Source organism: Grammomys surdaster, unplaced genomic scaffold (assembly GCF_004785775.1).
Source record: "Grammomys surdaster isolate TR1022 unplaced genomic scaffold, NIH_TR_1.0 120767, whole genome shotgun sequence".
NCBI lineage: Eukaryota > Metazoa > Chordata > Mammalia > Rodentia > Muridae > Grammomys > Grammomys surdaster.
Window position 1 is genome coordinate 8,056 of NW_021616633.1, and position 9,763 is coordinate 17,818.

At 45.0% G+C, this 9,763-nt stretch overlaps 1 protein-coding gene across 1 annotated transcript in view; it reads left to right on the forward strand.

The window, feature by feature from the left end:
* Positions 1 to 9,757, forward strand: part of LOC114635986 (F-box/WD repeat-containing protein 15-like) — a gene marked incomplete at its 3' end in the record, with an annotated part of 11,872 nt that extends 2,115 nt beyond the window's left edge. Inside the window, exons 4-7 of the mRNA XM_028784308.1 lie at positions 557 to 675; positions 6,681 to 6,890; positions 8,608 to 8,766; positions 9,633 to 9,757. Coding sequence (XP_028640141.1) covers positions 557 to 675; positions 6,681 to 6,890; positions 8,608 to 8,766; positions 9,633 to 9,757 — 613 coding nt within the window. The remainder of the gene's footprint in view (positions 1 to 556; positions 676 to 6,680; positions 6,891 to 8,607; positions 8,767 to 9,632) is intronic.
* Between the last annotated feature and the right edge of the window lie 6 nt (positions 9,758 to 9,763).

Below are 9,763 nucleotides of genomic sequence, written 5' to 3' on the forward strand. Positions count from 1 at the left end.
TTTCTTTCTTTCTTTCTTTCTTTCTTTCTTTCTTTCTTTCTTTCCTTCTTTCTTTCTTTCTTTCTTTCTCTTCCTTTTTCTGTCTTTCTATTTGTTTCTTCCATAGTTTCTTCCATAGGTCTTTCTTAGACCCCCCTTCTCTCTCTTTCTTCTTTCTTTGTTTCTTTCTTCTTTTCTTTCTTCTAAAACAGGATCTCATGTACCACAGGCTGACCTCAAATCCTTCCTGTAGCAAACACCAATGACCTTGATCCTTCTGCCTCCAAATGAGAACTGGTTTACGGTTTATAGGCCTCTAGGAACAGAACCCAGCACTCTCCCCACTGAGTTCCAGCCCCAGCCCCCAGTACCCATTTTGTATCTCTAGAAGCACATTAAAGAGTAACTGTATCTGAACAAAGAACCAACCTGCAGTGTGCTTGACTGCCTCTGCTTCATCCTTCCCACAACTTTTATCCAAGCCTTCTACAAGGGAGAGCAAAATGAAACATACCTTCCTTGGTTTGAATTGTCCCTCAAGTGTCTTGATCCAAATAATGTTGGGGTTTCCTTGCAGGAATTTGGGGATCTGCATGTTATCTCTCAGGGCGTGGCTTAACAAGAATCCAACAAGACAGATCAGTTGTCTGTATGATGAGTTCTAAGACCAAGATTTCCACCTGGGATATTGACACGGTGAGTCTGGCCGATGAGTAGCAAAAGTTACCTGGATGTGAATTCTGATTTCATCCTTTTGTTGTTGGTGATGATGAGGCAAGATCTCCCTGTATAGACCTGACTGTCCTAGAAGTCCCCATGTAGATCCACCTACCTTGACTCCCCATGTGCTCCGGTCAAAGGTTTACACCACACACCTGATTTTTCCCCTTTTACACTTTTTTTTTAGACTTAATTATTTTATATGAGTGTTTTCTGTGCATATATGTAAGTGTGATATACCTGTGTCTGCTGCCTGTGGAGGTCACAAGAGGGTGTCTAGTCCCTTAAAACTGTAGTTGCAGATGGCTGTAAGCTGTGGGCGCTGGAGCTGTGGGCACTGGGCTCAGTCTTCTGCTAAGCCATCTCTGCAGTGCCTGTCAGTGTTTCAAAGTTTTCATCATAGAGATTGTTCACGTACTGGGTCGGGTTTACTCCCAGGTATTCCTTTTTAAGATATATTTTTTATTCTATATATGTGTGTGCCTGTGTTAGTTTATGGTTGGTGCCTGCTGGCCTAGGACAGAGACTGAGATGTTGTGTAGGCTGTGGGAACCCACCTAGGGTCCTCTGCAAGAGCATTACCTGCTCTGAGCTGCTGAACCATCACTCTGGTCTCTTACTCCAGGGTTTGTTTGTTGTTGTATTTTTGGCTTGGAGCAGGGTTTCACTGTGTAAGAGCCTTGGGGGAAACTTGCTCTGCAGACTAAGCTGGCCTCAAACTCTGAGATCTGCCAACCTCTGTCTGCTGGGATCAAAAGCGTGGACCATGTCCACCAGGCCCTTTCAGGGTGGTGTTTCAAGGCTGCTGTGAATGGGATGGCTCCCCTGATCCTCTCTCACTTTGTTTACTGCTGTATAGGAAGGGCACTAGTTTTTTTCCAAGTTGAGTTCATATCCTATCAATTTGCTGGAAGTTTATCAGTTCTAAGAGTGTTCCAGGGGAGTCTTGGGGTCTCTAAGTACAGGCTCATAGTGTCTGCAAATGAGGAAACTCTGGCTTTGCTTCCCTTCTGTTTGTTTCTCTTGTTTGATTATTCTAGCTGAAACAATACCATTTTCAGGGAGAGCAGAGAGTATGGATGTATTTTTCTTGTTCCTGATTTTGCTGAAAATGCTTTGAGGGTTTTTTTTTTTTTTTTTTTTTAGCTGTTTGAGGGGATGCCATAAAGAAACTGCTGACATGACTGCTCCATGATAATGATTAAGGTTTTTTACTGTAGACATAAGAGAGCAGCCAGAGGCATCTAGAAGAGTCCAGAGTAGACAAAGAAAGAAGTAGACTGTGTTGTGTTTCTAAAAAAGATCAGAAAAAAAATGACCAGGATATGTTTTGTAGAACAAAGTATGGAGAGGTGGGAGGGGTGCCTTGTCGGACCCACCTTGAGGCATCCCTTCCCCTAAGGTACCAAACATATGATGGGTATAGTATAGACTAGAGTTCATTTAGGGCATGGGAAGGGAAATTGAGAAGGGAGTCAGACAGAGAAAGGTGGAAAGAAAGAGAGAAAGAGGAGAGACCAGTCAGAACACATAGAGAGAGGGGAAAAGGGGAGGGGGAAAAGCCAAAAGAGGGTTAGGGAGAGAAAAGAGTCAGACAGAAGGGGCAGACAGAGCAAGGAAGGGAAAACCAGCCCCCTTCATAGCAAGCTAGGCCTACCTGGCTGTTGCCTAGGCTGGAGCATAGAAGGAATGCTGACATTCCTCCATTTTGGTTTAATTTTTAAAAGGAGAAACTAGAAAGAGTTGGTGGTGAGCCAGGGATGGGTCGTCGTGATCTTTAGCTGTTCTCTTCTGACTCTGAGGTGTTGTGTCTCTGGGAAACCTAAGAAAATGGGGATGGGCATGTTGGTCCAGTCTTGGGAGAATTGGCTGTTTCCTTGCTATACAGGACCTGTGGGACCATCTGTGGATAGGAAGAAGTAGGTCCAGTAGAAGCATCTTTGTCTTTGAGAGAAGGTGCTGGTGCATCTGTGGGTTGCTTCTCTGGAGCTGTCCTGGATGCAGATTTTCAGTAAAAGGCTGGACATTGCAAGATGCTGAAACATGTATATATATTATAGGTAGAGAATAAAATTATGTACTTTTGAGAGGAAAATTTTCTTAGGTGTACATTTGAAACCCTTAGGTCTTGGTGGTTGAGGTGATAGAAGTCCCAATCCAAGGGAACAGGAGAGGAATCCCATCCTCTGGAATAGGTAAGAGGTAGAAACTTAGGCTATTGATTGGCAGGTGTACTTATCTAGATGGAGTCTGTTTGGTCCATGAGAGGTGGATCTGAGTGGGTTTCCTGGAGCTCGTAAGTTTACAAAAGAGATAAATCTGTTAACAGCATGAACACTCTTTAAGATGAGTTTAGGGAAGACATTGTGGAGTAGAAGGAGCAAGAAGGGCTTTTTCCTTGTATCTGGGAGATTGAATATATATAAATTTAGCACAGTGAGAAACACATTGTTTACATTTAAAAGACATTTAAAAGGAAACTTGAAAATGTGACCTTGTGAATATGATAGTTGATTCTATAAATTAGCATGAGAAACACCTTAAGTCTATAGTTCAGAGTGATAGAGAAGAGGTATGGGGTCGTGGCAACACCAGAGTCAGGGCAGATGGTGAAAGGAGAAGTAAGATTACTTGGCAGGGTCACTGGAGAAGCTGTAAGTGGCAGTTGTGAGTTAGTTCAGGGCGTACACATAGTCAGCAACTTTAAAGTGCCCAAGTAGCATGACGTTATGGAGTTGGTGGGCCGAGCTCAGGGTCTGAAGCAGAAGTCGAAATGACCGGTTAGTGTTATTTATGAGGGGGGATGTCAAGGAAGTAAGGACCTTGGAGGAGTGTAAGAATATCCTGTGGTAGGTGAAACAGCTCTAGCTACCTTGTCAGCTCGGTTGCTTCCCTTGGAGACAATAGAGACATTCATCTCATGGGACCTGCAGTGGACAATTCTATCGTGATTCAGGCAGAGGTAGTCTGGCCATCAGGCCTAGAAGACGAGAAGCTTTTTCCTGTGGGGGAGGAACGTGGGAGAAATGACTTACTTGTCTTAGGCAATAGGAGACATGTAACTCTCTGGGTGTCCTCTGTCCACAGTTTAGACCAAGCCCTGGCAGTGGGCAAGGCAATGGAGTTGTGTTTCTCAGTGGTTATCATATCACAGTCTAGGCAGTCTTGTTGTCACTGTGTCCATGTCACTCAGAGATCTTGGGAGTTGGGGGTTCACTGTCAGGATTTGGTAGTCTCTGTCTATCATAGTAAGCTTTAACATTAGAAAAGCATAGTAACATAGTTACCATAGTAACATTTGACATTACATTCAGCAGATTTCTGACAGGAATGAGAGCCAGTATCTATTAAGTATATTGGAGTTAGAAAATCTGTCTTTATTTGTTCTAGAATGTATCTAGTATGTAAAGAGAGTACATTGTAAATAACAGTAGCAAAAACAAGGCTAAAGATACTTTCGGCAGATGGGAATTTGTTTCAGAATTTCCTGAGGAACAATGGCTTTGATCTAACTGTCAGAAATCCCATAATCCAGCTTGATCACATTTCTGGATATTTGGAGAGTCTTGAGAACTAACATTTACCACATAATATAGTTTGGTACATGTTCGTGTGTTAGTGTGCTGCTTTTGCTGTGTTAAAAGTCCATGACCAAAAGTAACTTGGAGGAAAGAACTCAGAGGTTAGTTCATCAGAGGAGGCTCAGACAGAAACTGAAGCAGAGTCCATGGAGGCTTGGTCATTCTTTATGGCTCGCTCTCCATGGCTTGCTCAGTTAGCTTTCTTATACCACCCAGGACCACCAGCCTGGCAGTGACACTGCCCACAGTGGGCTGAGTCTTTCTACAATGATGATTAATTAAACAAATACACTACCGATATGCTTAGAGGCAGTCTGCTGGCATGGATGTGGGGGTGATGCCCTCCTGAATTCACTACCTGTGGTAGTCAGGAGAGCTGGCCCTGCCCTCTCATTGGCTGTGGCACTAGGAGAATGGGCCCCCACTCTTTGACTGGGGAGCACAAAGGAGCTGTGATCTCTTGGGGGGGGGTTAGCAATTGACACAGCTGTTCTCCACTTGATTCTTTCCCTGATAGTGTCTACTAGGGTTTGGCGTACCTCACCTCAGGAGCTAAACAGAACAAAGTGTGTCTTGCACTGAGTATAGTTCTCTTGAGACCTTCCTGGGCTGTGTGTCTCAGGGGAGGAAACACAGCTAGAGCTGTGTCAGTGTTGCTTGATCTGGCAGTAGCACACTGTGTAGGTAGAGCATCTCTGTTTTCTAAGGTGTTGTGATTGCTAGGGGCCCAGATGATGCCCTGGGGGAGGGATGGTGGGGACCCTAGTACCAGTGAGAAAGAACACAGGACTGGCCATGCCTGTGGTTCTTGTGGACATTACTCATGGCTTGTCTCAGCGGTATGACACTAGATTCCCACTGTGCAGTCCCTGCTGGTTTATGCAAGAGTATTTTTGTCTTGTGTTCCTGACTTGTGAGACAGCCAGCTGCTGAACCATTGTAGAAGAGAACTGGGTGAATGCTGGTTACCTCCATATGTGTTTCTTCATTATCCTCAGTTCTCTCAAATATTTTTTTATTTTAAAAGGTAAAAGAGTCTAATGGAGGCTGGACGTTGGTGGCACACGCCTTTAATCCCAGCACTTGGGAGGCAGAGGCAGGCGGATTTCTAAGTTTGAGAGTTCGAAGGTAGCCTGGTCTACAGAGTGAGTTCCAGGACAGCCAGGGCTACACAGAGAAACCCTGTCTCGAAAAACCAAACCAAAAAAAAAAAAATCTAATGGAGTGAACATTAATCCATTTTTAAGGTTGGTTGGTTCTGTTTGTCTGGGAGAATGTTCTCTTAACCACTGAGCCATCTCTCTAGCCCCTTGATATTTTTTTTTAAAGTTAAAGAAAAACCTGGAGAAGAACCTGTTTTTCTCATTTGCAGTGTGTAAGAATTGATGATACGATAACCAGTTTTGGAATTGATTCATTGTAAATAGGTTTGTTTCATGTGTTATAAAAGGTAATACTGCTTTAAATGGTGGCCCAGGCCTTAACTCCAGCATTCGGGAGGCAGAGGGCAGTGAGTTTGAATCCAGCCTGATTTACAAAGTGAGTTCCAGGAAAGCCAGGAATATAGAGTGACCCTGAGAAATCTAGCAAAAACCACGAGAAATCTAGCCCCATTAGAAGTGACAATAGGCACACGCTCTCTGCTTGCACTGTTAGTAAAGGTGAGATCGCTTTGAGCACAGGCTGATTGTTCTTCATACATGTTTGTGGGAGTTAGTTCTCCCCTTCCATGTGGTTCCTGAGGATTGAACTCCTGTCATCAGGTTTAGTGGCAAGTGCCCTTCTCTGGTGAGCCATCCTGACAGCCATGTTCTTTCTGGTCTGAATAGTAAATGTGTGCTTACCTCTGAGCACAATGTATGTGTCCTGTTGTTCTGTCCACTCCTGCTCCCAGGTAATCTAGATGTTTGTTTTTCTTCTTTGTGTTTCTTTTTATTTTTAAGTACATAGGTATTCTGCCTGCATGTATGTCTGTGTGAGGGTGTCATGTCCCCCCAGAAACGGAGTTACAGACAGTTGTGAGTTGCCATGTGTGTGCTGGGAATTGAACCCAGGTCCTTTGGTTAAGAAGAACTGGTGGTCTTAAATGCTGAGCCATCTCTCCAGCCCTGTGTTTCTTTTTCTTTTTTTTTAGATAGTCTTGTAATGTAGTTCCAACTGGCCTGCAACTTGACATTGTAGACCAGACTGGACTCAAGCTTCTAGTGACCTTTCTGCCTCTGCCTCTCTAGGTTGGGATGCTAGGCATGTGCTACCATGCCAAGTGAGGCATGCTTAGAACTTTCATACACTTTTCTTGTAAGAAGGGGTTGCATTCTGGATGAGGCTTCCAAATAAAGCTGGTGGGTGAAAGCAGTTGAACTGGAGGTGCTCAGACATGATGATGCTCTTGTTCCCCAGGGTGTTATGACCTGGGAAAGCCCAGAACAGCCCACCTACATCAAGATGTTGACAACCCTCCCTGAGATGCAGATTGCGGTCACTGTAGATATAGACCATACTATCAAATTGTGGCACTGTCACAACAGAGAAGCTCTGGCGACTAACAAGCTGCTCTTTCCCTGTGAATCACTGAAAGGTGCCTTTACAAAGGATGGCCCGATTGTCTTGGTAAGTGACCCCCAAATCTGGAATAGTCACACAGAACAAAACACTTGCCAATTTGAGGTCCCATTACTGTCAAATCTTAGCTTGCCATCTTGGAGTGTCTGCAAACCCTGAGAGTCAATCACAGTATACCAAAAACATGGCCATCCCTTAGCCTTTGACTTTCTTCATGTACATTTCTTTAAGCCATTCTCTTAAAAATGTCATTTTAAAATTCTTGCCTGGGGAGAGATGGTTGAGTGGGAAGCAGTGTTTGCTGTGCAAGCATGAAGACCCGAGTTCTAATCCCTGACACTGACATCTAAAGTGAGATGTGACTAAAGGTGCCTGTAACCCCAGTAGTGTAGGGGATGGAAACTCAAGGGTAACTGGGACTAGACAGCTGCTAGCCAAGCCAGCCTGAGTCCAGTTTGAATAAGAGACTCTCTCAGGAAATCAGAAGAGGATAACAGGATACCTGGTGTCCTTCTCTAGTTCCCATATATGTCCTGGTATGTAATCTACATAAATATACATAAATATACATATAACATGCACACACATACACAATTTTTCTAAGTGGTTTTACATCTTCTTGTCTTTGAAATGTTTATTATTGCTGAATCCATGAATTTGTGTAGAGACAATAGAGAGAAAAATGTGAAAGATATTGAGACAAAAGGACAACACTGATGTCCCAGTGAGTCCTGGGGAAGAGGGTTTTAGGGCTTGGAAAATCTTTGCCCAAACCCTACCTCATGGGTTTGAGACAGAATCTCATGATGTAGTCCTGGCTGGCCTAGACCTCACTGTGTAGACTAGGGTGGTCTAACTCACTGAGCTCAGACTGCCTCTGCCTTCTGAGTGTTGGGATTAAAGGTAATATGCTACCTGGCCCTACAAAAGTTTCTTTAAAAAAAAATCTTGAAGGGTGTGGTGGTGCATGTCATAGAGACAGGTGAATCTCTTGAGTTTGCGGCCAGCCTGGTCTACAGAGTCCAGGATAGCTGGGGCTACACAGAGAAATCCTGAAATCCTGTCTCAAAAAACCTAAAAGGAAAAAAAATATTTTGTGTGTGAATATTTTACCTGCATGTGTGTCTATGTATCACATGCAAGCTTGAAGTCCTGGGGTTGATCTCTCTTTTTCTCTGTCTCTGTCTCTGTCTCTGTCTCGCTCTCTCTCTCTCTCTCTGTCTCTCTCTGTCTCTCTCTGTCTTTCTCTCTCTCACCCTCTTTGTCTCTCTCTCTATCTCTCTGTCTCTCTGTCTGTCTCTCCCCCTCTGCCCCTCTCTTCCTCTCCCCCCCTCTTCCTCTCCTCCTCTCCTTCTCTCCCCTCTCCTCCCACTCTCCTCAACCCTCTCCCCCCTCTCCCCTTCTCCCCTTCTCTCCCTCTCCCCCCTCCCCCTCTCTCTCCCTCTCCCCCTCTCCTCCCCCTCTCTCTCCCTCTCCCCCTCTCCATCTCCCCCTCTCCCTTTTCCCCCACCCCCTCTCCCCCTTTCCCCCTCTCTCTCCCTCTCCCCCTCTCCCCCCTCCCCCTATCTCTCTCTGTCCAATTACCCACTGAGTCATCCCCCACACCCAGGGATCATCCCAGATGCTCTGTAAGGCAGGGTCCTCTGAGCTTTGGATCTCTTGTTACTGGACTTGAAGATCCAGTGGTGGATCTTAGAGCAGATAACACTGTACCTTCCATGCTTAACCTTTTCCCACTGACCAGATGCCGATGCTCTGATTTCAGGCAGGTGATACCGAGGGTTTCCTCTACATCTTTAGGATTCCAGACTTACACCTCATTTCCAAAGTTCATGTATTCCAATTCGGTATTGATGAACTCTACTGCTCTCCTCAGAAGAAATGGGTCTTTCTGAGTAAGAAACACCCACATATCTTGCCAAAGGTAAGTCTGTTCTAGCAACTCCAGGGTGAAGGTGGGAGATGGTGGGAAGGTCCAGTCCTCAGGGAGGTTCAGGCAGACCACTCCTGCTCTCCTAACCCTATCATAAGGAAAGCCATTCCTATAGTCAGGAGATAATAATGTGCTTGAAGCAGTCACATGACCAACCATAATGGCAAATGTCTGCTTGTGAAGTGTCCTTGAAATGTGGCTCAGCCAAAGGACAAAGGCAGGTGAAATAACAGTCCCAGAACCCTTTGCTTGTCCTGAACTGGAAGCAAATTTCTATCACTGGCTTACATGCTTACTCACCCCATGACACATTTCACATGCTACCAACCCAGTGCTTTATATACTGCCTTCTCTCTTTATTGTCAGCTTTCTGTTATCTGGTTCTTAGATTCTGTGAGAGAGATGGTCCAATCAGAGGCCAAGCACTTTTCAGGGCCCAAGAATATTTATTTGGTTTTATATGTCGACATACTTTCAAAGCAACCTGGGTTACAGAAGACAGTCTCAAAGCCTCATTTTAAGAAAAAATTGCAGAACAGCCCTGGACTAGTCCTCTGCACAGGGAAAATGTACTTAACCAATTTCTGCCTGATGAGTCCATTACAGTAGGATGACCGAGGTGCCCTTTGACCTGGGTCAGGGACTCCATTCTGTCTCTGAATATGGTGGGAGGGGCAGGAAGATGGTGAGTTACTTTGACCCTGAATGAGAGCAATGAGTGTTCCGCCCTGTCCTGGGTGAAGAACAGATGCAGCCACTCCTGGGTTTCTTTTGAACACCCCTTGTCTGGAGTGCACATGTGGCAGGCTGCAGAGGTGTTACTCTTCACTGATTCCACTGGGCAATCCTCTCTGCAGGTGTATTTACTGAGCAGCTTACTGAGGACATCAGAATTCTCTGCCCCTGTGTCTACCAGTCTCTCATTCTCATTATGCCAAAGAGCCTTCTGGACCCCAAGAAGGGAAGACAGGATAACCCTGATGTCCAG